We start from the raw sequence: 26,979 nt of genomic DNA on the forward strand, positions 1-26,979 counted from the left end.
ATGGTAGGATCAGAATTTGGCATAAAAACAAAAGCACGGAGCCGTGCTTCCTCGCTGTTCACCTGCTGGTGGGGGTGTAATGGTGAGGGGGATAGTTATCTTGATTAACCTCTGCCACAAAGAAGCAGTTCTGAAGGTAAAAGGGGGCGAGGTGGTTCCTACCTAACGAAGTGTACAGCAGGTGTATTTAAAGATTCAGGACAAAAGACGCACACAACAGTGTAAACAACAATTCATTTAATAATTATTCTTTGTGGTCTCTAGGGGAGGGGTTCGAAAGGTATAAAACGGTCATATTAAAATAATCGACCCAGTCTTTTCCCTCTCAGGATACCCACTGCTAGTTGTCTTTTGACAGTCCTTATATGTTTTTTTTCCTTTTCAGTTCTTCAGCACACGTCCCACTTATCCGTGTATATAACTTACTTTTGTTGAAGAAACAACTCGACAGTTCAATGTACAAGGCTCCCATACTCCCAAATGGATATAACACACACAACCAGTGAGACACACAGGCAAACCTCTCTCTCTCTCTCTTAGCATTATAGTCACAGACGAGATCCTTGAAGAGGCCAGAGGTTGCGATGGATGCGGCTTTAATGTTCACAAGCACTGAAGAGTTTTCTGTGAAGCAGGCCTTTCTGCATGATTTGAAACATTACTACCCGGGGACAGAGTACTGGTTGATACCCAAAACAATGACAAATAACATAACAGTGAATATATTTATTATTATAGAAGATAATTAATGTTAAGAATAATAATTACAAAGGCAATTTCTCTAGACTACTATAATCTGGTCCTGCTCGTATATTCAAGAGGAGACTGGGAAACACTTACAGGAAGCTCTAAAGACACTGTGTTCACAGTGTAGCACAGTTCATTTCGCCATTCATCCTTTGAAAACCAACAAAGAAAAACAAAAAAGTTTTTTCAAAACAATGTCAAAATTGAAGCTGAGGGGTCTGAAGTTGGATTTTGGGGGGTAAAGCAGGAAACTGAGGTACGATGCTGAATGATCTTCGTGAAATGGTCTCATCAGTAATCTGTCTTTGCACAGTGACACACCAACAAAAACAGAAGAGAGGACCACTTTACCACTGTATTTCCAAAATAAACCCTCACCCACAACACCTAAAAGCAGGGTTGATACATGTAGCGGAGGGCTTTGAAGTATCCCATAAATTAACCAAGCCGTGGACAAACAAACCCCTGGGCATTTAGCCCCTCTGGAAGTCGTTTCCAAATCCACGTGGAAAAGGCTTGCTTTAAAAAAAAAAAAGTATGGAAAATAATTCACCTGACAAATGAAAAAGCTGTCCTCTGCCTCTTCTGAAAACTTTCAGTATAAAATAAAAATACACCAAGGATGCACAGAAACCATGTACCTTTAAATTGCACTGATAGAACCATTGGGCTTATTCCATGCCTTGCTTTTTCCCCTTCCTACCATCACCTCCTTCCTTTTTTGTTTTTTTTAAACATTGTTTGGAGGGGTGCGGGGGTGGTTTGGTTGTGTAATTGGAAGGTCGGGGTTTAGTAGTCTGCAAGAGGAAAAGGGGCAAGTTGAGAGCAGCACAGTGATCCTGACATTTCCCTTAATCTCCTCCAGTGTTGTCCCTGTACTATCTGGATTCTGCGTCTTTGTGGGCGCTGTACAGTGCCAGCTCACCTGGACCTGCGAGTCTAGAGCTGCGGGGGGGCGTGGCCGACCGATTGGTGACGGACGGAATGAGCGGAGGCGGCGCCCCCACCTGAAGAGGTCCCACCAAGCCCGCCGTGGTCTTTGCCAGGATACCGTTGGCCATGTGGGGTGGGATGAGCGGGGTGAGGCGGGAGTAGAAGCCCGGGTGGTGCTGGTGAGCACCAGAAGCTCCCGGAGGGAGAGAGTGGGCGAGAGGGTGAAGCTGATCCAGGTGAGGGGCAGTAGCAGCGTGAGAGGGGCTGGACAGGTGAGAGCCAGGAGGGAGGTGCAGGTGCATTAAATTACGATAGTCTTCCCTAAAGATCTGGATCCGCTGCTCCTCGTCCATCAGCCCACCTCCTGGGGGTCCGAGCTGAGGATGGCGATCGAAGGGATGCGCCATGAGGCTGAAGTCGGGGCGAACAGCAGAGGAGGAGGCATTAGAGGTAGAAGGCTGTGGGTGGGGCACCACTGCTGCGGCTACAGCGGCCCTTTCTGCCTCAAAAAGGCGCTGATGCCGGAACAGCTGAGCCAGGTGATGTTCAGGTCGCAGGGCTAGGTGATGGTCTGACCGAAATGCTAAAGCCTCCCTACGATGCTGATGTTGCTGCTCCCTCCACGGGTCCCAAGGGAAGCTATGTGCTCCCTGCGATGGTCCTTGAGGTGGACCGTGGGGAAAACGTTCACCACCAGGACCGACTACCAACCCTCCAGGACCCACTGCGCCTCCCAGATATGCTTCAATGGTTCTTGTGCGTTCCAGCAGGGACATCTGTTGGTGCGAAGGTGGGTTTGGAGTAGGTGGTGGGAGAGGGACACCTGGAGTAGGAGTCAGAGATAAAGAGGAAGAAGAAGGGGTGCCAGAACTGGGGTGGTGAGGATGGCTGTTGGGGCGGTCAAAGCTGTGGCTGGGTGCTAGGGGATGGTGGGAGATGGGGATGTGCTCCGGCTCCTCCTTCCGCTCCTGTTTCACTTGAATTTGCATGGAAGGTTTGGACTGGGGCGTCGAGGTCCGATCAGGCTTCTTGGTCTGAGACAATGAAGAAACAGAAGAGGAAGCAGTGGAGGAAGAGGGAAGGCTACCGTCTCTTTGGGAGTGCGAGGGCTCGTTGTGGGAGTTGTGCGGTGTGGAAGCCACTGAGCGGGGGTACAGGTCCAAGGGAGATTGGGCTGAGCGGTTAGAAGGTGGGGGAGGAGTGAGCACAGAAGATGAGGAAGACCGCGGCCTGTCCCTGTCTGCTACTAAAGAAGAAGATCCAAGAGGAGGCCCCCTTGAAGACGCAGACAGCACTGGCCTCTTCTCCACATCTCTGTCTCTATCGCGGTCTCTGTCTCTATTTAAGCTGCGTGTCAGGTCCTCAATAGGTCCAATGGTCCCCCCCAGGGTGCTGCTGTGGCCATTGATGTGTGAGACTGGGGTGCTGCTGCGGGGCTTATAGGAAGGACCGACTGGAGATATCCTCACAGGTGGGCCGTACAGCATGTCTCTGCAAAACAAAAAGCATACAAAGTTCAGGGCATGCTAGATTTTTAAGCGGCTGGAAGATATTTAAACAACATTCAAGCTCCTGATATTTGTATTTTTAATATTAAAACTGGAGGCCTGAAGCAGTAGAGCTTAATACCTGCCACACCAGTTTTCCACATAGATTACAATTTAATTCAGTTTCCAGTTCTGTGAACGTTACACTGCAGCAAGTTTGCTCACTTTAAAAGAAATGAACTGTCTCTAATTTTTTGATTCTTTTATTCTAGTGGAGGGAGACACAAGATTGGAAAAAAGTCCAGAAAATACGCATTCAACAAAAGTATAGATTGTTTAATAAGTATTTAATCCTCAAGCAAAATATGACTTAGTACTTGGTGAAGAAACCCTTGTTGACAAGCACAGTGGTGTTTCTTGTAGCTTGTCACCAGGTCTGCACACATCTCAAGAGGAATTCTGGACCACTGCTCTTTACAGAAACTGAATCCAATAGGTGTCTTGGCTGCTGCCTGAAGCTTCTACTCCCTCCACAGTTTTTCTATAAGACTGAGGTCTGGAGACTGGCTAGGCCACTCCATGACCTTAATGTGCTTCTTCTTTGGCTGCCTTGGTGGTACGTTTTGGGCCATTGTCATTCTGGAAAACCCATTTTCAGTCTTCTAGCTGAGGGAAGGAGGTTCTCGTCCAAGAATTTACAGTACATGGGTCCAATCATTGGCCACTAAGTGAGGTGAAATCGTCGCATACCCTTAGCACAAAAAACAGCCCCAAAGCATAATGTTTTCACCTCCGTGCTCAACTGTGGGGATGGTGCTTTTTGGGTCATGGTGTAGTGTGTTACCAATGGTGTTCTTGCTAACTGGTCCCAACTGCTTTGAGATCATTAACAAGCTCCTCCCGTGCAGTTTTGGGCTGCAAACGTATTTTATGTTTCTGCCATTTCTGAATAATCGCACCAACAGTTCCCACCTTCCCACCAAGCTTCTTGCAGGACTACAAGCTTTCCCTGACATCTCTTGACAGCACTATTTTCTCACCAAAATGGTGTAATGGAAGAAATTGAACGTGTGGACACGTGTGCTTTATACATAACAAGATGAGGGCAGGAGTATCTGTAATTGATTGACTGGGATTACAATCTATGTGAGCCAGTATTCTGCTTGGGTAGCTGGAGATCAAATACTTTTTTCCCCTCAATGACATGCAAGTCAATTTGTAATTTTTATGTAGTGTGTTTTTTCTGGAGTTTTGGTCAAGTTTCTGTCTCTCTCCGCTAAAATGAAATGACCATAAAAATTAGAAGCTGCTTATTTCTTTATGAGTGAACAAACTTACAAATTCAGCAGGTGATCTATAATTATTTCCCTCCCCTGCACCTGCTGGTAACTGTTTACACTTTTCTCGAGGTAAATAACTTGTCTAACACAATAAGAGAGACTCCCTTCCCACAACCTCAGCTGTTAAAGGGCGCTGTGTTCACCACTGTTAGAATAAACAGCTGTCTGTCTGTGGTTTTAATGCAAGCTCAAACGTGTTCAGTAATTTAGTAAATTCACACACTCAATAGAAGTTTTTCCTCTCCGTTCCCTTCTCTGCCTGCTGCTGGCTGGCCTGCAACGACTCACGGTCAAGCATACAGATATTTTTTTTAAAAAGTAGTTTAAATAAAGGCAGCATTGAAATGTATTAAACCTCTGTGGATCTCCTGGTAAGTCAATATATGCAACTGTAACTTGATTCAAGGTATCGGCTGTACTGTTTGTTGTTTGGTTGGTTGTTAGAGGCGAATATTTGTGGGTTTCCAACATGACTGTATTCATGCATGTAAAATAAAATGACTGAATGAATCTTTTAGCCATCGTCAAAGACTTAATTGTGCATTTGTATCTTATGTCATAGGCATGTGTTTGGGTTTGTGAGTGAAAGCCAAGCAAAACAAGCAGGACACCATGGAACAGGGAAGTCCAACATATGACCCACCATCCAATCGTGCCCAGTGGATAGCTTTGAAAACGAAGGGGACATAACTTTTTGTACATGCACTGCATTGATCCCCCTGAGGCATCTTACTGCAAGTCAACAACTTGAAACCAACTCAAGTTTTACAGCCTCCTTACCATCAAAGGCATTACCTACAGACTACTATACCCAACAGGGGTAACACAGTTAAGCCCAGCAGCTGTCCAATCTTTGTAATGCTTCATTGTGGAATAAAATGCTTTTAGTCTGGCCCAGAGTGATTATTTTTGCATTCTATCTGCAGAGACGAGATTAACACTAAATAATGCCGCACAATACAGAAAAAATGTATTGTTTTATTTATAAATAAGCCTTAAAGGCTTAAGTTAAAGACAAATGAACTTTTAGTTTCATGAAGTCGACGAACCAACCTTGCCATCAAGTAAATGATGTAAGAATAGATCTCAAGACTTGTAGATGGCTGGTAGTTTACTTAAAGAGTGAAAGACTCTCAGGAACACCTCCAAGGTGACAACCCCTAATAAGCGCCAAATACCTGAGACTCCCCATCAAAGTCCAGCTGCCTTAACTCAAGCAGTTAAGATTCCCATGACCTGGATGACTTAGAACCTACACTGACTTAAAACCAGTTTAATTTCATACCTGTCCTTTTCATCCTTGATGTGAGGGATGTCTCTTCTCTCGCCTTCCTTCACTCGTTCCCTCTCGTCCCTCTTATCTGCTCCTTTAGCCCAGCTGGGTCCGGCGGAGAATCCAGGCGGGCCACCATGGAGACGGTTCCAGGGATCATGATGGTTTGGGGTAGACAAGCCCCCGACTACACTGGCTGGTGAGTCTTTAGGACCAAAGACGGAGCCGGCTGCAAATGAAACACATTTTTTTGATGTTAGAAAACATTACAGGTTAACGTAAAGGCAAATCTTCACCTTTGACTTTCACATTAAATATTTGATAACACTAGTCCTACAATCTACTGCTTGTAAAAACACATGCTTTACACCAAGTATTATTGTTAGCATCTAATATTATTTTAGAAAGTAGCAGTTCAAACTGAAAGCAGTAAAAACACCTCTCAGTAACAAGTCCAGTTATTTAACGCTTAACTTCCTTCAACACCCTCTTCTGCAGCACATACAAAGGAAATCTTCAAAAGAAACTGACCCTTGCTAAACAATCAAACCTCTTGTAACCCTTTAATTGATATAGTTTAGTACTGGGTACTTTTATTAACTCGCCCAGCTTTGTCTAGTTGATCAAACACAACTAAACAATGGGACGACCTCCCAACAAACCCTGATTGTTTTCCAATTGGACAGAAATCCATACGTTCATGGTGGACTTGACTTTCTCGTTACTCAAATTAATGCATCCAACCTTTTACTTGCATATCAGTGACAAAGCCCAGCACAGCATGTCTCTGTGACAGTGACTGCTGAGCTGTAGCTGTGCTATGAGACAGGAAAGAAAAGCATTAAGAGGGGAGAAAAGCATCAGGTGATGACAAACACCTCGGCCCGAGCTCGAAGACAAGTTTACCCTGCTCAGAAGCAAAAGGACGGCTCAGGGTTTAAACTCTAAACTTTTGGCTAACATCCCAAAACCTGTACCAATAATGAAAGTAAAAACATAGGCCTGGGGATGTAATCTCTAAACCAACCAAATAATATCCAAATAGTCTGGTATCTAAAGCTGTTATTATGTTATTATCCATGATAAGATGGATTTTCAGTTAAATTCTTACTTAAAGCCAGGGTAGGTTTTGTTTCATTGGATAAAATGTCCAGAAATAATTTTTTTAATTATTTTAATTCACATTGTCTGAGAGGGAACAAGGCTCCTGCCCCTCCTCTGGACCGTGACGGTACACTTTGGCCAAGCAGGACAGGAAGAATATAAACTAGAGGAAGTTGTGTGAACTTTCCCTCGCCAACCTTGTATGAAGACAGAAGTCAGCAGTGACTCAGCTGTAGCACATGTAAAGCTTAGTCTTATGCCTAGTCTCAGCAAGCTTTTTTTTCCTTTTACATTTTCTACAGCTTCAATAATAGATGTGGTAATATCTAATAGATATGAGTGTTCAGTAATATTAATTGGCCTTCCTGCAGCCAAATCCACACAATATATGGGTTGAGTCAGTCAGCCGGTCACCGTGCGTCTCTCTACAGTCTGTTTGGACGCTTACAATAAAGTTTAATCAAAAACAGATGCTGAAAAAAGTTTGTGCATCTCTGAAGCTATAGTCAACTTAATTTAGGGCATTTCTAAATGGATCTTTCTTCAAAGTTTACCTTAATTTATCTGACTTTACAACCCCTCGGGTATACTAACAATCTTTACATTTTGCACAAATAATGAGCCTAAATTTAAGTTAAATACCAAACTGTGACCTTTGAGTGTTAAAAATTCAAACCTAGTCAACACTCAAAGCTGTACAGACAGACAGTAGTAATGAGAGGCTGGGTTACAGGAGCTCAGTTCCCCAAATTATACCGACTGGCTTCAGGGAAGGTAACCAGGTACCATCATAAATCTCTCTTATGAGTGTGTCAGGCTATGCTGAATGTTTATCAGCCACCTCCTCAGTTTCTGTTTTTACTGAAGCTAACGGCTAGCCCAACACCCACACCACAGGAGCAGATAGACTGTTAAATGTAAATATAAAAGAAGTAGCAGCTGCAGATCAAATCAATCAGTAAAACCTCAGGCAGGGGAGGCCACCTCAGGTTAGAAAACGCAAGCTTATATGCATGAAAACACAATTATGACATAAAGAGAAGCTTCCAATCAGAGTGAACCAGCAGTCGTGCAAATCAACAACTCAAAACCATCTCCTCCTCCTTTCATCATCGTCGTCCCATTAGCACAGTAAATGCCCCAACACACCCAGACAGATGTTTTTACAATTTAAAGATTAAATTAATCTTACGTGTTGCAGTAAGTGGTGGCACGACAACGTCACATTTCAAAATCAAAAATCAAAATGTGACTGAAGTGTCAACACTGCACAGCTGATCTACTGTCAGTTATTGTAGGCTCTACTTTACAATATAAAGCGCCTTGAGGCGACTGGTGTTGTGATTTGGCGCTGTATTAAATAAAACTGAACTGAATTAAAACTGGCCTCACATACCAAGCAACCACGACCGTGCCACATGTAGTTAAAGCAAAGAGGTCTTTGTTAAGTTGTCTGGGCATTAACCTGATATTTTTAGATTTTTGATAGACCAAAAGTATTTATGCTTGAGCAAATTAAAGCCCATTAAAAAAAAAAAAAAAAAAAAAGTATAAATGTATAAATAAATAAATAAATAATACTTCTGGTTATTTTCCTCAGAGGAAAGATGCCAAGCATCTTGGGTAGTTCTCAGTTTTTTTTTGTTTTTTGTTTTGTGTTTTGTTTGTTAAATATACACACATACAGGGGAAAAAAATCCAGTAGTATAATTAAGTTGAATTTGTTGGGATTTAAAAAAAAAAAAAAAAAAAAAGAAAGAAAGTTTTTTGTTTTGTTTTTTTGTTTTTAATTGGAGTTTCACTTATTTCAGAATAAAATACATTTTTTGTTTATTAAACAGTCAGAAATAAGGAAATACAGAAACATCTGGTAAGTAAGGTTAGAAAAACCACTCAGTTCTTTAAAGTAAAAGTAATTTTAATATCTTATTTTATACTATAATATTAGTTCATGTTTTTGTTTAAATCTGTGCTTTTTTTTTTACTTCATTGTATTATTTTGATTCCAGATTTGTTTATTATTACCATAATATATAATACAGGTGTTTTATTGTATTCCATTTTATTGATCTTTATATAATTTTAATCCTTATTTAAGCCATTTTGTTAAGCTTGTTAGAATTTCATTAGAATTTTTTTCCCATATTCTGATAGCACAAGGTTAGAATAATAACTTAGACCTAACAGCATTAACAGCATTCAGACCAGTCGTGCTTTCATTTACAGTCGTCCCTCATCAGGCCAGTTTTCAGCCTGAAAGGCTCTAAGCAAAATTACAGGTCAATGTGACTGATAGAATTGCAATGATGTGACTTTTTCTCAAACTACAATTGTCCTATAATCCTTCACATCCTTCAACGGGAGACCTCCAGACTCCCCAATCCTGCAACTTTACCTCTAGCTGACATCAAGTATCGTGACAGCCCCTCGCTGCACTACATGAGTGAAGACTAGTTTTGGTCTGTCCTTAAACTAAACTAAACAATTAAGATGTTTCTTTGGCAATTAAATTAAATCATCACAGACTCCAAAAACTCAGTCACCCAGGTGGAAACACTCCACACACCATTAAGAAAGCTCACACACTGAAGCAGGACTTAAAGGATCAGTTTGGATATTTAAATACCTGTTTTAACACACATGTCACACATATGCTGAATTGCTGCTGACTATAATTATCCCACCTGTCTACATGAGCCATTAAATGTGAGACTACACTAAAACACGAGGGGGCAAAATCCACATGAATTTCCAAGTTTATCTTCAGTAGTTTGAGATAGCCAAACAGATATTTGACAGTTTGCTTCCCCAAGCAGCATTTCCCTGTCGAGGCACAGAGCTGAGATACTTCCTGATAATTTCATCAGGTTATCAGCACACAGTACCTGTTGTACAACAGCCAGGGAGAAGACATCCAATTCATTATATTCATCTGACTGCTGAAGTGTTGTTCGATGTTTGCACAAACTGTGGATTTTGAACCTTTAGGAAAAGATCACCTACTGGCCTGTGTGGTGAAATGGAACGATTACAGTGACCAAAACGCAGCTCAGAACAGTTTAGCTCAAGAACTTATTTAAGAGGCCAACATGTTGTCAAAGGAATCCAAGAAAAGCAACACCAACGCTCATCGAGTTAGTGTTTTTGTTTGTTAGGTTTTAGACTATTACTGAGCATCGGTTAAACCAACACCACCATTAGTGAGGTGGAGCCCAGCTGTATATGTCAATGTTATAAAGGTTCAAGTGGTGTCAACAGTAAGCCACGAGAGGTCAATGAAATCCAGCAAAACTATTACTAGTGACGGGAGGAGGGCAGGTCCCAACGCTCAACTTTGAGGTGAGTGACTAACGGGACAATGAATAGGAGTGAAGAATATTCCTGATTGACGTGAGGGGTGGTGAATACATTCCGGGTTACCTATGTAGTTAGAGACTAAAATGTCTGCTAGTAGCCAAGCTACAAAGCGGTGTGCGATGAGGTTTGTGTTCAGAGGTTTTAGTTCGCTAAGAGAATTATAAATAAACGCTCCTTTGGTCTTGTTGGGGTTTTAAGGTTGATCTGACTGGATAGACTTCCTTTTTTATTCAATACAACCTGAAACATGACCTGAAAGGACCATTGTCCCTCATAGACAATGGCAAGACTTCTATTGGCTCATGAGAAAATATTAACTGTTGTTGTAATGTTGTTAGACCAAGCGTGAACCATCCAAAAAACACTTTCCCCACACTACAAGGACACCGAGCTGTGGTTCAGTTTTATCTGGACTGAGCCAAACTGTGGAGCAGAGGCACTTTTACACCTTTAATTTTGATTTGGAAGTAAGAACTAAGAAGCCCACACAACATCCGTGTGACATGTGAGGGCTACATTCAGGTAGATTTGAAAGACTCTGAACTGATCCTTTAAGCTTTGCACATCAGGTGTAGAGATGCTGAGAAACTGACCCAGTGTTGGACTCCCAAGTCCTCCAAAGGCACCAGAACCCAGAGCTCCCAGCGGGGTGAAGGACGGCGATCGGCCATACAGATCTAAAACACAACCATTAAAAACAGTTTTACAACAACAAGCTAAAATCCTGGTTTCATCAACTAAACATTTATAAAAAACGTTACTGTTCATCATGAGTTAAAAATAAAAATCTTTCAAGTTTGAACTGATTTTACCCAAGTGTGGAGTCGGTGCGAGGAAAGAGGAGTGTGGCGCTGATGGAGAGATGAAAGGAGCCGAGGGTGGATTGACTGGACCTGAGGGAAAGAGATAATAAAACAAAACAAAAAATATGTCAAGAATATTCAAATCAAGCTCAATATGCTACTCACACACCAAACAGCAAAGCTACAGAAGGACACCGATGTGAAACCGATCACATCTTTGGCCCTGATTCGCTGATAAGTTTGAAAAAGTATTCTTAAACTGACCACAGAATCACCACCATCATCCTAAAGCTCACTCTTTTGGTCCCAGTTATAACATTTAAAGCAACAACTACTAATAACGCAACTACAAAAAACAAAACTAAAACAAAACCTTAAAAAAAAAAAATAAAAACTAAACTGAAATGAGGAAACTCATCTCAAACTGAATTTTAAAAAAACACCAACAAACTTTTGATTGCTGCTCTGGTTGCAAACAGTGACGTCATTCATTTAACATTTTATATGGTATACTTTTAATATAATTGTATTATCAATAAGGAATATAACATTGATATTATCTAGGAAAACTAGTAAATTTTGCTTTATTCGTTTTAAATAATTAAAATGCACCAAGCTTTGATTGTTGTTTTCACTTTAAATCTTTTGAGGGGTTTTTCTTGATTCGTTTTTCCTCTTCGGTGTTCGTCGTCTTGGTCTTATCACCACTGTTTGTGTTTTTTGCCATCTTGTGCAATTCCAGGCCAATACTTGCAGATGTTGCATATACTTTGTTGACTAGCTTAAAATCCATTAAACACCAATACAGCTGCAATAGCAAACAAGTTGTAGTTTTAGCAGTATTTACTTAGGGATGTGACAGCTGGGATTTATAATTTTTGTTTATGTAGTTTTAAATTTCTTGGCATAATACGAGAAATTCATTTGTGAGGAAACTGAAGAAGCTTGGATTTGTAAATGCAATGTTCACACGCTAGTTTAAAGCACAGATTTGTACTTGTTAACCATTAAATCCACAAAGAATTAAGATTTTAAAGACACCGACAGCCTGAATCCTGTTTGTCTTGTTGCACATTATTTACAGCAACAATCTGTGCACAGACATAAATAAATTACATTTTACCAGCTGGGACACCGAAACATTAAAAGGCATGCACCTGCAGCTGAGAACAGACTGGGAGGTCTGGTCAGGTCATGAGCAGGAGGTAAGGGCATTGGGCCCAGTCCGCCGGCTCCAGAAAAACGGGCCAGCGGGTCACTGCGGAAGTCCAGTTTGTGAGGATCAGCCTGCATGAGCTGAATGAAGGGCAGAAGAGTTAAACCTCATACTGTCATCTTTGCATAGTGGCAATTAAATCTCTCCCCACATGATGTCAGTAAGAGACACTCACCTTTACTTTTCTCTGATGGTTGTGGATCATGTAGGCCACCTGAACATGCATAGCACACCATTTTCCTGGTTTCTGCACAGCACAAAAAAGACACTGTGTTATTCTACAAATCTTGAATCTACAACTTTAAAGCCTTTGTACACAGAGGCAGATCCTGCAGTTCAAGAATATCTTTTCTAACCTCCATACAAGCTTGAGGTTTTGCAGCAGGAGATAAAGTTAAAATCTGGGGCCCAGCTTATGTATATATTTTTAAAAAAGGAAAGGCGGTGAAAAGAATAACCGCATACATCATAGCATAATTTCTAGGTCTGAAAAATCTAACCGAGTGTGCAAGAGCAGAAAATAGACCAGTAGCAGTCAAGATTACAAGTGAGATTAGTGCAAAGAGTGCGTGAAGTTGTGAGACAGTGATGCAGACTAAAGAACTGAAAGGAGCAGAGGGATTCAAAAACATCTGTTTCTGCTTACATTTGTGATTTTCAATGTTGATGTCCCAAAGTGTTCAGTAAGCTACAAGAGAAGAGAAGTGTAAAACCACTTTTAATCTGCACATCTTGCTCTTTCTCAGGAGTAGTTTCTGCTGTAGTGACTGTGCTGCAGCACATCCTAGTCTATACTGCAAATTTGCCATCGCGAGAGTAAAGCGCAGTGTCCTTACCCTGGGGTCTTTGGGCTGCAGGTGGGAAGGCACAACCCCAAATCGTTGTATATCAGGACCCGTTCCCTGAGGGACAAAGAGGCTATCACTGAAACAGCACAAACACATGAGCCACAGCCTACACCCGGCGTTATTCTTTGCTTTCTTAGCGCTACCATTAATGTATTTTTACTGTAACTAATGCAGCCAGGTCAAACCCAAGAGACACTGGAAGAGCCTTAGGAAGTCACAGTTAACTAAAGCACCCATGCTGTTAGATGAGTGCTGCTCATTCGACTAGCCTCTAGTCATACCTGTCAACATTTAGATTTGAAAATCCAGGATTTGATGTGACAGATAAACGCACTGATGCAGAATAGGAATGTGCCACTTTAAATAAATATTTTTTGCACTCTGGTCTGGTCTGCCTTTTCAGCTGCTTAATTTGGTAGAAAATTGGCTGCAAATGTTATTTTTTTCTACATCTAGTTTTATTTGAAATATAGTTCTAAACCAAAATTGTTTGAGTGGATGAGAGACAAATTCACAGTGCACTGGATTTCCTTCATTAACACCACCTGGACGTCCTTGGTAAGGTTCAAATTAAGTTCAAGTTGTTTCCTTCTCATAAAAGGAAGATTTAGATTTGTCAAGTACACGATCAACATTTGGCAATGGTTTCAAAAAGCACGTTAAGCTCAACAGGCAACAAATACACATAATTTACATGTAAACAGATGAAAATGACCAAAAAACAGGCTTCAGGCATTCTGATTAAATTAGCAAAATGTCAATCAACATTATTAAAAACAAAGGCACTTAAATTTAATTACTTCATAACAAAAATTTGACATTTCTTGCTTTACAGGAAATCATCTGCCTGCACCTCTACGCTATGACAAAACATCCTTTTGCAATTCATTTTAGCGGTTGTACCACCACCAGCTTCAAATGGGGAGATGAAGTTGCCGTTTCCCTGCTGGGACGTGGCACACATCAAACACATCGCACATATGGGTCAACAGTGAACTAGTTTATTCAGCATCTAACTCTTCTGCCTGCGCAGAGGTTAGCTGCACACGTGCCATTTTAATCAGGTTATGGGTTCCCAGGTTGCACTGAAAGTGTTGAATTCTATCAAACAAATTCTGTCAAATAAAACACATAAGGACTCAGTCACACACTAGGGACCTATCAGTGACGCTCTGGCTGCAAAAATGTGCATCTGGCCAGTGGTTGCTGGAGAGGGCGAATCACCAAAAACCTGGCACCTGTAAATTGTACAGTTATTAAAATTATTTGCACTTGCTTTCAAGCAACTCTCCAAACAGTAGGGGATCACTCACACAGACCTCTAGAACTGGTGTGACTGAGCCCCAAGGCAAACGGATGCATTTATTATGGTTATTCCAACTTGAGTGTGATAGGTTACTGGTCGAAATTACTGGAGTTTCTGGGAGAAACAACAAAACGAGGAAGCTTAAAATATAAGCTTCCTTGTTTAAACCTGGGAAAAACTGGATTGTTGGCAAATTTGCCTCTAGTGCTTGTGACACTGTGACATTGTCATCGCAGGGAGCTCAAATAAACCGTGACGTGGAAGTTATCGCCTGAAAAAAACAAAACAAAAACATCATGCTAACACACAGACACAAGGAGAGTTTTCCTCACCTTTGGCTGAAATGCCCCTTGCAATGAGCTGAAATGCCCAGGAGGAGGAGGAGGAGGAGGAGGAATCTGAATACCCTGCACTGAGGGCGGCGTGTACGTTGGGTAGATCTGGCACAAACACAAACACACCTTAGTGGCCGGTACACAACTTTCAAAATACGCCTACAGTTTTAGTTCCCGTTTCCATGCCCTGACAGCTATTCTCAGATACTCACAGTGTGTCGGTACAGCCTGTCCATCTTGCCTGGGTACTTATCGAACTAAAAAGACAAAAACAGTTGAGATGGGTCAACACATTCCAGCTGCAGTGGAGTTTAAAACAGGAGTAAAACAGCAGAGTCTCTCACCATCGGAGACGCCGTAGCTGGGGTCAGGAAGGGCGTGAAGTGTTGATGCGTGTGCGTGTGTTGGTGCTGGTGGTTGTGCTGATGGAACTGGAACGCCATCGCCGGGATACTAGTCTGGTTCTGAGACGTCCGGCTCGATGAGCCCTGCGTGGAGCTCGGCGCTGCTGGGCCTCCTGGAGTCGAGCGGCCCGCCGGGTTATTTTCAGCCCCGGGGACGCTGCGTCTGCCCTCACGCTCTGCTGGAATAACGAGGCAGTAATTAGTGGAGGGTAACGGGATAAAACAAAGAAAATAAATTAAAGAACATAAAATTCTGTTTACACTGGCGGTCAAGTTCAGAAATTCAAACAATGCTTAAAAGGGATGTGTGGAGGTAAATCTTCTGATCTGTGAATATTTTGTTTATCAAGCACCAAATTATTCATTACCTGCTTCTTCAGGGAGTCTTATCTAGCAGAAGAACTCTAATTACACCACCACAACTGCATCTGGCACAGGTAGCCCTTATTCTGCTCTGTAGCTGCTTGCAAGTTCAGCATAGACGCACACCAACCAGTCATCCACAAGTTCAAGCTCTAATCAAGCTTATTTAGATTTCTGCCTTGAATCTATGCGGAGCCTACGACGTAGCTGACTCTTAAGGGTCTTTTGCGTGAGCTTGTGCATCAAGATATAAATTAATCAGAATTTAAGACACTAAATTTCTTCAGTTTCAGTGGACTAAACGTCATAAGCTTATAGTAGACTAAATATAAAGTTTATTCAGTTAATATAAAGTGTAAAAGTTTGCTGTGTTTTTAACAGTGAGAATTCCTCCATAGAGTTTCTAAAGTCTTATTTTCCTCAGCATCAAATACAAAATGTGTCCATGTGTCATTTTGTTGCATTTTCGTGAGAAACAGGGAGCATGGGCGCTAGTTGAAAAGATTTCCTGAGGGCAGCTCAAATGTACACGTCTAACCTTACCACACAAGCAGATTACTTCTGATTGGATCTCATCTCTCTGCCACATTTCGTGTTGCATTTCGTGTTTTCGTGCCATCATAGTTTTTGTTCTCCTGCCTCAGTTTTTATTTAGCTATTTGTCTTGTTGATGTCAGGAAAAAAAAAAAAAAAAGGTTGTTGATAAAAACTATGGGTGGAAATAAACACTTGTTACAGCCCAGGTTTTCTCAAGGGTTTGCACTTATATCACAGAGTGGACAAGATCCTCTTTGTGGAAGCAGCTAATAGATATTGATGAAAGCTGCAACAGCAGTTGCCCTTACGAATGGTTGGGCACACCAAGAGTGACAAAAAAAAAATTTAAAATATGCGGGCGTGCACCAGGCTTTGGTGTTATGTTACTGCTAATTTTTACCAGGCTGAGACAAGTGTGCAAGTGGGTCAGTCTTTACTGTCATTTGAATTCTATATCAAGGCAGGAGTTCGGAGAGATTATAAGAGGGGGAGATACTGAAACAACAGCTTTGGGAAAGAAAAAAAAAACCCTCTAATCATTCTGCTTCCTGTTTTGACTTCTTCTATTCCTGTGACAGTACTGAAGTTGAGGTTTTCTCTGAGTTGTGACACCCATCGTTTAGGAAAAGACTGCCAGGTCTGTATAAATGGTTACAGAGCTGTGAGAACAATGATAATTGGTGTGCACCACAACCAACACAGTGGCCATAAACAAAGCTGAAAACATGAGAACGAAAGGATGGCTCAACTTTCAAAATAAGAGCTGGTTGCTCATGATTCCCTTTTGCCAGATGAAAAGAAAAAAAAAAAAAAACAAACTAAAATTGTTGCCAAATACTCCTAAAGGTTAATAAACCAGGTATGTGTGTGGGAAACACAAACTAAAGTTAAGCTCACAGATACATGAACAAAAGAGTTACAACTACTGAAGTGATACTTACATGCAACTTCTACTTTATGCAACACATGCTGTGCTTATGAGACCCGATCTCAGTTCATCAATACACAACTTCCTCAACACCCCAGACAAACCCAGACAACCGCCTGGGGAAGTCTGGGTTTGGTTTATTTTTGCAACACATTAGTCATCACATTCCCATAAACAACTGAAAGAGTGAAATGAAGCATTTCTGTTTTGCTGTGCCCGCTTCTGTCGGGTGAGCTGTACCTTGCAGCAGAGGTGGAGGCGGAGGAAGGCCAGGTGAGGATGTGAACAATGCTCCAGAGCTGGTTCGGGATGGGGGTCGGAGAGGCCCTGAGGATCCTGAGCCCCTTGAGAAGGGCAGAGAAACACTGGCGGAAGGAGGGGGGGGAAGAATGGAAGATGAGGAAGTCCCGACAGATGAAGCAGACGGTTGAGGCTTGACTGGGGTGCTGCTGCCGCCGAGAAAACACAAACACAAAACACAACAGTTGAGCCAAAGAGTTGTAGAAGACAACATCAGAGGGATGAAAGAAGAAATTGAGCTTCAGTTTTCAGTATGTTTCATACCTGTTGTAGATGGATTGAGTTCGAGGGGGCAAAGAGGGCTTGGGTTTGGAGAGCGGGGGGCTGCTGTTGTGGCGGCTGCCGTTGACTGGGCTGGACCGGGGCACCGTGACCGGGGAGTGGGAAGGCAGGCCGGGGAAGAAGGGGGAAGAGGTAGAAGAAGAAACCGGCTCAGGGAAGTGTGGCTCCAGGTTTTTCTCCTGACTTCGCTCCAGCCCAGACACCCGTGGAGTCACCATTAACCGTGAGACGCCACCAAAGCGCACCGGCAGAGACGGGCAGCTTTTGCCCACAGATGAGCCCATGTTTGAAGGGGCGGGATCGACAACTGAGAGAAGAGAAAACCAGTCAGCAATTTCTCAACTCCTGCAGGAAGGACAAAGGTCTTCCAAAGCAAAACAACCTCAGAAGAGCCAAAACTGGCTTGACCACTTGAGTGTGATTAAACCCAAAGTTAAAAAATTTGGACGCAACAATCCAATGTTCCAACCTGATTAAATACTTTTTTGCCCCCACCTCCACTGTCAGTATGAATTCCTGCAAACTAACTGCCATCTCAATGTTTTAGCCTCATGTTCCTTAGAAGTCAAAGACCGAGCGGTACACAGTTTTTAATAACCTAATCAATTAACCATAAAAACATGGACCTGGATCTGAGTATGCAGCAGAAAAAAAGATGATCAGCCGTCTGCCACAGGCGGGTAAATGTTTGAAACTAAACAGTTAAAAATCTTTGCTGCGTCTCTAACAACATTTCGGTGCCATTTATGGGAACATCTTTGGGAGATGGCGTTTGTCCTGCTTGCTGTGTTGATGGACACTGTTATGTCCAAGTTTAGTCAAGTTAATTTAACAAAACTGGTTAAAAACATAACCGTTTTCTTGGCTTTTCTTTAATTCCTGTCCAGAACAAGAATTAGCATGGTGTCTCTGCCGAAATAAGTCATGTCATGAAACTAAACACCAAGTATAAGTTATGACAAAATGATTTTTTAAAATCATATTTTACTAGTGGTTGCAGAAATGCAGCTTATTATATCCGAATGACCATTTAAATTAAAGTTAATTTAGATAAGGCATCTAAATAAATGTACAGAAGGGCTGCCGGGGTGGCTGAACTTGTTTCTAGAAGGACTTTGGATGCACCCCTTTCTACCTGTGACTGTGATACTGGGAGTGGAGGAGTCTGATCAGGACCATTAAGCTTCTGAAAGGTTTACAAAGCATACACATTTATGTTTATAATTGTTTTCATAATTGTTCCTTTGATGAATACATCCAACAAAACTGAATAACCACTGATGGGTTTATCCATCCATCCATTTTATATCACTTTTCCAGGTCCGGATCAGAGTCTCAGTCTAACAGTCTAAGACAGGCCCAGACCTCCTCACCCAGCCAGCTCCTCCACTTCTTCTGGTGGGGGATAAGAAGGCGTTTTCTGGGTCTCCTCCACAGCAGGCATGCGTAAAACGCCTCATTTAGGAGGTGTTGTCTGAGTCAGATACCCAAACCACCTTAAGCAGCTCCTTTTAATGCAGAGTAGCAGTGGCTCTTTGTCTTCTTTAGTTTGTATTTAAGATGGTATTTTCTTATCTTAATAAAATAAACTGAGTTAAATGAAACAAAAAGCCAGTGGGTTCTATTTTAAATCTAACAATACTTTGCTGGAGATTAAAAGAAGTCTCAGACAGTGACGATACCATCTTCTGTACCCTCTCCAGGTCTCCAAAATATTTTTCTAACGTTTCCTTCCACCTCATGTTTCCGTATGCAGCACATGTCTGTATTCTCTCATTTCATTATCTGCAGATTTTAATCAGCTCCACTTTGTGTAATAACAAAAAGAACGAAAACAATTGAGCCTGTTTAACTCGTTTTCTGTTAAGATCTAAGTTTAGCCCTGTGGGAGCCCACTGACTGACACATCAGTTCAGCGTTTCCTGAATGTAAAGCAGCAGGAAAGAAATGGCAATAGTAAATTTCTCAAACCTTTCCTAGTGCTGACTGTGAACACTGGATCCATGTCATTGTCGGAGGCCTACACGGGAAAACAAGAGGAGGATTTTATTAGAACGAGTCTCCATTTTAATCAACACACATTTTTTAAGATTACAACCGAAGAGAACATGACTGTGGTAGGATCCCTCTAATAATAATAATTTTATCTACACAAACATAACCAAACATGGAAACTCTTGATAAGAATATTGGTAAACAACACACACCTTGTCTCCCGTGTCACTCTCTGTGTCACACTGAAAGAGGAAAATAGGGCAGAAAAAAACATTTATGTTTATTAGAATACGTCAGCCAATGAATGTAAACCAACTTCATCACAACAGTGTTTCCCCACAGAATTATATTTTAAAATATTAACCTAGTGGGGTTTATTCTATTCGTTTGCTTATTAATTTTCATTGTTGTAATATTTTGCCTTGATTCCTCATATTTTAGAGTCATTTGTTTTATTTCCCACCGTGTTCCCGGTTTTACATTTTCCAATTCATTTACCATGTTTTCAAATTAACTTTTTAAATCACAGTGACATGACTCGCAAAGTAAACTATATCTGTGGGGCACACATTTTCTTAAATAAATTAGATTATGTACACGTTATGATAATAAATAGAGTGATAATAAACTGCCTCTCGTCCCAGCTTCACTTTCAAGCCAAACTCCAAAGTCTTGTTATCTCAGGATAAAGACACTAATCATTCTAAATGACAATTCTTCTTATTTTGGCTGCTGCTTTTAAGGGTTGCCACAGCAGATTATCTGCCTCCATCCACCCCTTGAATCCTCCTGTCACACCAACCCTGTGTGTGTGTGTCCCCTCCTTTACATGAACTTCCTCTGAGCTCTTCCTCTTTTCCTCCTGCCTAGTATATCCACTATCCCTCCTCTGCACATGTCCAAACCACCTCAGCTTCACCTCTCTAACTTTGGTTTCCAAACTGCTCAACCTGAGCTGTCCCTCGGAAATACTCGTTTCTAATCCTGTCCATCCTGGTCACTCTTAGCATCTTCAGCTCTGCCTGTTGTATTTCTGTTATAGTGTCACATCATAACAGGTGTCCAAAGAAAACAAACATTTAAAGTCCTTTCTGCCTTTCTCGTAATACAGGGACAGGAGCTAGAGTTGGGGCTGTCACAGATGATGATTTAGACATCAGAGGGATTAAAATGAGAGCAAGCAGGATTGTCCTCATGTAAATCAATCATCCCATTCCCTCAGCGTAAGTCTATTTTTGGCTGCTCCCATATTCACAAGGGACCCCCCCCGAGCAGGTAGCTCTGCATGTTTTTAACACTGAATGGCCTTCCCAATGCAACCCAGAAGGGATTTATATCTACTTTAGTAGATCAATAAATCTAAACCCTTTTTTTTTCCAGGGGAAATGCCTCCAGTTATATCTCAAGTTTGAGTTTTAACAAGCTCAACTATTTAGACTGATCTTAACAGGAAGAGATTAGATCAATCTAATGGAAACGAAAACCTGCTGGGCATGCTTTGCAACACATCAGTGGACACAGTCTGCACATCCACGTATGCCTGTGTACATGCAAGCAGAAATACATGGATTCCAACTTTTTTTTTCTTTGCCTTTTCCATTTATATTTTTACTTCACTATTTCTTCCATCAAGTATTATTGTAATAGTTTCAGAAATTTTAAATTATTTGGTCTCCTTATTACCATGTGGACCACATGATTTTTAAGTCTATGACATACAGATAATGTTTGTCACGAATGATAAAATGGATATTTTCATAACATTTAATATGTTCTGTGTTCTAAATAAAGCGCAGCCTTTTCCTTTACAGCAGTGCACTCATGGACAGAGTAGAGAAAGATTGTTATGTCGGATTATTTATACAAATGTTATAATTATGACACTGTTAATACGCCAAGAAATAAAAGTGTGCAATTTAAGTAATGGCAGGCTATACTGTGTAGAGCTTCATGTCTAGTAAATGAGGCATGCCCAAATAAAGTCTGTGTGGGAAACACTGGACATTAGCAGAAAAGAAACTTACAATATAGCCAGTCTCCAAAGGTTGCCCCTGGGGGGGGAAAAAAAGGAATAAAATAAGCTTCAGTGAGTTTCAGTTAGCTCTAAACCTTTCATGGATGTGATTAATCACTCTGGACTGCCTGGACGATGGGTGTTGTCAAAATTCGTGCAAGAGCGTGAATGTGAACCTGTTTTACAAGGTCATTTTCTCAATAGCAGGATATACAGGTGATTACCGCTACAGAAGTATAAACATGGTGTGTTTGATTAGGAATTATCTCAGTGACATCTAACATGCTAGTAAAGTCAGTTTCACCTCTATCTTTCTTCTCTTATTTCTACTATTATTCCAATAGCTGCTGGGCGGGGCTCCTTCCTCCGGCTCTGACAGCGGCCCTCCGCCGTTCTCCTCCGGCCCTCTCTTCCCCTTGTTCCTCCTTCCCAGCATATCAGTTCGCTGACTGGGCTTCAAAGAACAGTCCATCTGATAAGGAGGAGAGAAAAAAATGTGGATTTAAATGTGGATAAATAAGCATTAATGTGTAAGCCTGAGGCCAAAGACCCAAAGGCAAGCTACAGGCTTATTAGTCCTAATTTTTGCTGTTCATAAAAATAGAAAAAAAAAAAGATGAGCCAGCATGAGGATATTACTGGAGCTGTTTGTGTGTGGACTCAATTATATTGCTTGTTTTGACAATATATTTAACTGAAGCATTGTACATGACCTCCCTTCCAAAGGGCGTCTTTTACCTGTGGTGTCCAGCTCACTCATACAGACTTTTTACCAAAGAATATAAGGTAATACTTTTTCCCTCTTTATTACATGCAACCCAATCATATTTAGGTATGCAGTCACCCCCCAACAGCACATTTTAAGCAAATAAAAACTCTGATATGCAATAAATAAATATGTATGAGATTTTTCTTGGCTCACAATAAGTCTGAGGAATAACTACAGGTAACAACCTTATTTGACTGAAATATTTGGACCATTTAATGAAGAAAAACGTCCAAATTGCTTGAGAAAAAGGAACTGATTGTTAAACTGGTTAAAAGAACTTAACGTGTCTTTAAGAGCAACCAAAATTTCTCTATAGAGGAAAAATAAAACTGATATAACAACTTACAGTCTAAACAATTACTCAAGAGTTTAATCAATACCTTTCTGAGAAAAATCTACAGTAAGGAGTGTACATGGTTTCTAATTTTTCTGGCCATTTATCTTCCCTACTTATATACCCCCAGCGGTGAGAAGAAAAATCAGCGGAGCCGTGAGACGAGTAACGCATCTCTGCTACAAACAATCATTATTCAGCCTTGTTGCCTTTCTTTGACGAACTGTTGGAAAGTATCAGCCCTCAAGGCAACGACAAATTACAACAACAAAATTATTTAAACAGGGAAAAATGACTCTTTCAGAAAACTGCTGATAAATTTAACCAGTTGCTGGAATGTCACAAACAATATAAAGGTCAAAGAGAGTAATGGTGAAAAGGTTCAATGGAGCAAATCAATCAAATTACATTGAAAGTTGATGTTGATTTTGCTTTAAGTTGACAATTTTGAAAAAAAAAAAAATCTTATTTGACAGAAATAGCCATTTACAGTCAGTCCTAAAATACAGGAAACTCTGCAGACTTCTGTTAAGTATGGTCCCACAGACTCTTTGCCTTAACTACATCCGGACTGATCACTGTTAGTCACCACCAAAGGCACAACTCTGATATGACATGCATATGCAGGATATTTCTCGTCTTTCAGGAGTGACTGCAAAAAATAAGCATGACTGGTTCACCTACGCTTACCGCAAAAGCTATGCAGTATGTGATTTTCAGCTATTTGAAAAATAAAAATGCATTTTAAACTGGAGTAAATTAAACCCACTTATAAAAGTTTAGTTTATGCTGATTTTCCTTCACCCAAAAGAGCCACATTAAATATACATTTCCTTATACCTGAGATCTAAAAATTGCTAGTTTTTTGTTGTTTTTTTTAAAACATTTGACTGGCATACAGCACTGTATGTCCCACATTTAAAACATTAATGAGTTGTATTTTATATTAGGCCTAACTTTTATTCAAGTTTAAATATATTTGTGTTTTCAATGGCCAAAATTAAAAAGAAAACTAACATATTAGTTAGTTGATTAGTAAAGTTACACAAACTGTGTGCCTTAACTACAGACCAATCGTTAATAGTCGCTTCCATGGGGTCATTTTGAGCAAAACTACTTAGATTACACTTAAAAAGGCAAATAAACTCAGCATGAATTGCAGGTAAATTCATGCAAACTAACACAGTCTGTTTGTCTAATTTGGAAAAGTCCCTTTTTAAAAATGTTTTACAGAAAAACTACAGACAGGATATGGCTTTTTTTTTTTTTTTTTAAACAAAAGGGACTTACAACGTTTCATTGGTATAGAGCAGTAAATTTTTTGGCAGGTCTCTTTCCTTTTTCTCTGTTAGCAGTTTCAGATACTTCATGGGTCCATTTGACTGTAAAATGAAGTTACCTAGAAGAACAGCGCAGCTGTATGTGTGTGAATGGGCAGTTTTACTGCGGGACCTATTGGCAAATAATTTGCTTCCTCAAACTGATGCAGATGTAAGACGCACGCAAATGATATCAGCATCGGCACAAAGGCAGATTAAACTACTATCAAAGATTATCCACAAATTACCACATGCCAACATCTTGTAAATAATTAAACATAAAATGTACTTTTTTTGCTACATACAAAAAATTGGTCTTCCACCAAAGGACCAAAGCAGTACAGTTTTTTTTGTAAGTTGGGTTTAACTTGACCTACCTTTGGCACATGCTTTTTATCACATAGGGAAAAATCAGGAAACACATACACTTTTTATGACTATATGGGAATCAGTCATACTTATGCGCGTAGTCACCCATCAAAGGCCTAATTTTGAGCCAGAAAACCCATCAAATACATATCAGGGACTGTTCTTCTCAAAATGGGCATTTTGGGGTGACTTGGGGGCAGAGAGTCAGTATTATCTGCATTTACTGGTTTATTTAACACCTTTAGAATCAAAACTGGATTCAATATGAGGCACTGACATCGATATGCATCCTGACTTTAAATCTTGAGTGTCTGAAGAAAAGCTTTGTGACAGCGCAAACTCAGAAAATAGTTAAACGATCTTTTCTTAATGTATTTCTTGTTCTTGCTTTATCTACAAAGGCCACTTCACAGCTCATCAACACCTCTAAAAATTAGATCATGAATAATTGAGGCCTCTCCAGGAGCCATCAGAGGATTGGGGAGTGGATTGTTGTCACGCTTTAGGGGCTCAATTTGCAGCCCTTCACACCCTTGGATGATTTAATTTACAAAGATGAGAATTAAAGCAACCACCTACGAGGATGGTGATTATTTAATAAATTAGAGGAAAGGAGGGTGCCAAATCCCCACCAAACACTAACACTGAAAGTACACATGAATGACAGCTGATAGTGGGGTGTAAAAAACACCAAATTATGACAATCACCTCCAGAGCCTCCAAGCTGATGAAGCTCGCAATAGCGAAGCCATCAATGATTTCTTCCTCGCAGGACACAGACTCCCTCTTCCTCCGGCGTGGAGGCCTGTGTCTGCCAAACCCTGGTCGGCACTCTCTCCCACCGGGACCCAGCACGCTGTTGGTCCCACATGCCTCCCGATCGGAGCCCGAGGACAGGGATGTGGCCCGCTCCTCGGCCAGATCCACTCGCCTCCTCCGCCGCTCCCTGTCGCGCTGGGAACGGGATCGCCGGCTCTGCCTGAATCCGGTGTTTCGGCTCGGGCCCTCCATGTTCAAATGACACCTCCTTTTCGCAACTTAGGTGAGATTCCCAAAGGCACTTTTTTACGCAAGTCCCGGCCCGGTTGAAGGTACCGAACCGCGAATAAAAACACCACCACACAGGCCCTCTCCGAGAACCTCTGTTAAAATGGCGTTAATGGAAACCAGTGGCTATTATTTACCGTCCTCTGACAGCAGTATGCTGCTGGCATCAGTGCCGTTCTCTCGGCGAAATGTTAGTGTCATTTCTGAAATCTGAAAACAAACTTACATCCACATGGGAATTCAAAACATCGGCGACATTAACGCGAATGTCAGGACATCGCTGATTGTGTCTCGTTGACGGCTAACGTTAGCTAGCGTGCTAGCTAGCAGGAAATCCAAGCGATAACCACACAAGTTGTAAACATGTAAACAATAAAACACAAGTCTGGCTGTGTTACACCCAAAGCAGGGCGAGATTTCCTCCGCAGGAGTAACAGATTGAAAATAATGCTGTTTTCAGCACAGATTAAATCAACAAACTGTTTGTGATTTCCTTAATTTCTGCACACGCTGACAAAATTAGTAGCAAATTGATTAGCTAGTTAGCCAGGCCTGATAACGACTATTACGAGACGTTGCATATTACTGTGAAACTGAACGTCTTAATTCTGACAGTTACTCTAATTTACGCCTTACGAGGAATAAAAAGAGCTGTCTGCTTTACTTTAAATAGTAAATGGCTGCTGTTAGCGAACGTCAGTTAGCCTATACGCGGCTAATTCAATTTATAATAATATAAGCCAGACAAACTAAGAATACAACTTTATTCTTAAAACGTTTCTGTAAACACTGATGAGCCGGGCTGTGGAGTGTGAATATAACTAATAATCAGCAGCCAAGAGGGCAAAATCTTCTCCTGTCGGGTTGTTGATGGCCGATAGTGGTAGCTGAGTCGCATCAAAAGAAAGACGTAACATTAGCATGGATGCTAGTCAGCGTTAGCCAATCCAGCTGTTAGCAACAACCAACTATCTCTAATTTTTTTAAGAGGAAGCAGGAAGAATACGGAAGCGGGTTTTTATTCTACGAATCATCCACGAAATAATATCCCTCTCCTTCACATAAAACTGTTGAGTCGTTCCACCTCCATCATAAAGGAAAAAAACCGAGGCCCAAGCATCAAAGCCTCGGGGTCGATTTCCATAAACGAGGGTGTCGGCCGAGCCCCGTTGGGCTGGGCAGCTCCTTCATGCAGCCTCTGTAATCCAATGTTTAGGAGAAGCTTGACCAATCGCCGTCGTTTCCGGTCACCGAATTCTTTTTTTCCCTCGCTAAATCCAGTGTGTAGGTTATAAAGAAAGAAACAGGTCGGTTCCACTGCTGCCTCTTCGAGAGTTTGTACTGAACTGGAGATTTATCGCGAAAACCAGGGAGACACAACCCTTGTCAACCGTGCAGTGCATTGTGTGCTCCGCTCTTCTTCCTCAGTCATCAGGCAGGCTGATTGGTACCTCCGCTGGTACTGCTACTCCGCTACTGCCACCCTATGGAGACCGAGATGTCCTGTCAGGTTTTTAGTTTTCATAAAGAAGCTCCACACCCAGAAGATTTTTAAAGAGCCAAATTATA

General features: G+C 41.3%; 1 protein-coding gene across 4 annotated transcripts; it reads right to left on the reverse strand.

Annotated features, from left to right (window-relative positions):
* Nucleotides 1-222: 222 nt before the first annotated feature.
* fbrs (fibrosin) lies at nucleotides 223-26,871 on the reverse strand. Of its 4 annotated transcripts, none has more exons than XM_084937133.1 (18): nucleotides 25,072-26,871; nucleotides 21,877-22,044; nucleotides 21,583-21,609; nucleotides 19,771-19,800; nucleotides 19,535-19,583; nucleotides 17,546-17,870; nucleotides 17,222-17,430; nucleotides 15,094-15,329; nucleotides 14,962-15,006; nucleotides 14,747-14,854; nucleotides 13,097-13,162; nucleotides 12,907-12,948; nucleotides 12,436-12,507; nucleotides 12,202-12,340; nucleotides 11,054-11,134; nucleotides 10,835-10,918; nucleotides 5,793-6,009; nucleotides 223-3,171 (listed from the first exon to the last, which is right to left on the reverse strand). In XM_084937133.1, the coding sequence occupies exons 1-18, from the start codon at nucleotides 25,372-25,374 to the stop codon at nucleotides 1,626-1,628; spliced, it is 3,747 nt and encodes a 1,248-aa protein (XP_084793259.1). In that variant the 5' UTR covers nucleotides 25,375-26,871; the 3' UTR covers nucleotides 223-1,625. The 4 variants fall into 4 exon arrangements, with proteins under 4 accessions (XP_084793259.1, XP_084793257.1, XP_084793258.1 ...); XM_084937131.1 differs by having other exon boundaries at nucleotides 15,094-15,332; XM_084937132.1 differs by having other exon boundaries at nucleotides 15,094-15,332; nucleotides 17,222-17,427; nucleotides 25,072-26,870.
* Nucleotides 26,872-26,979: the final 108 nt, after the last annotated feature.

Source organism: Perissodus microlepis, chromosome 8 (genome assembly GCF_051167445.1).
Source record: "Perissodus microlepis isolate ML-2025 ecotype Zambia chromosome 8, ASM5116744v1, whole genome shotgun sequence".
Classification (NCBI taxonomy): domain Eukaryota; kingdom Metazoa; phylum Chordata; class Actinopteri; order Cichliformes; family Cichlidae; genus Perissodus; species Perissodus microlepis.

What these genes read in the sequence shown, in the direction of transcription:
- fbrs (XM_084937131.1), bottom strand. Translation starts at nt 25,374, where the DNA reads ATGGAGGGCCCGAGCCGAAACACCGGATTCAGGCAGAGCCGGCGATCC. An exon ending in CAGCTACGGCGTCTCCGATG is followed by an intron (nt 15,007 to 15,093) that starts GTGAGAGACTCT and finishes TTGTCTTTTTAG; the next exon opens with TTCGATAAGTACCCAGGCAA. An exon ending in ACAGGCTGTACCGACACACT is followed by an intron (nt 14,855 to 14,961) that starts GTGAGTATCTGA and finishes TGTTTGTGCCAG; the next exon opens with ATCTACCCAACGTACACGCC.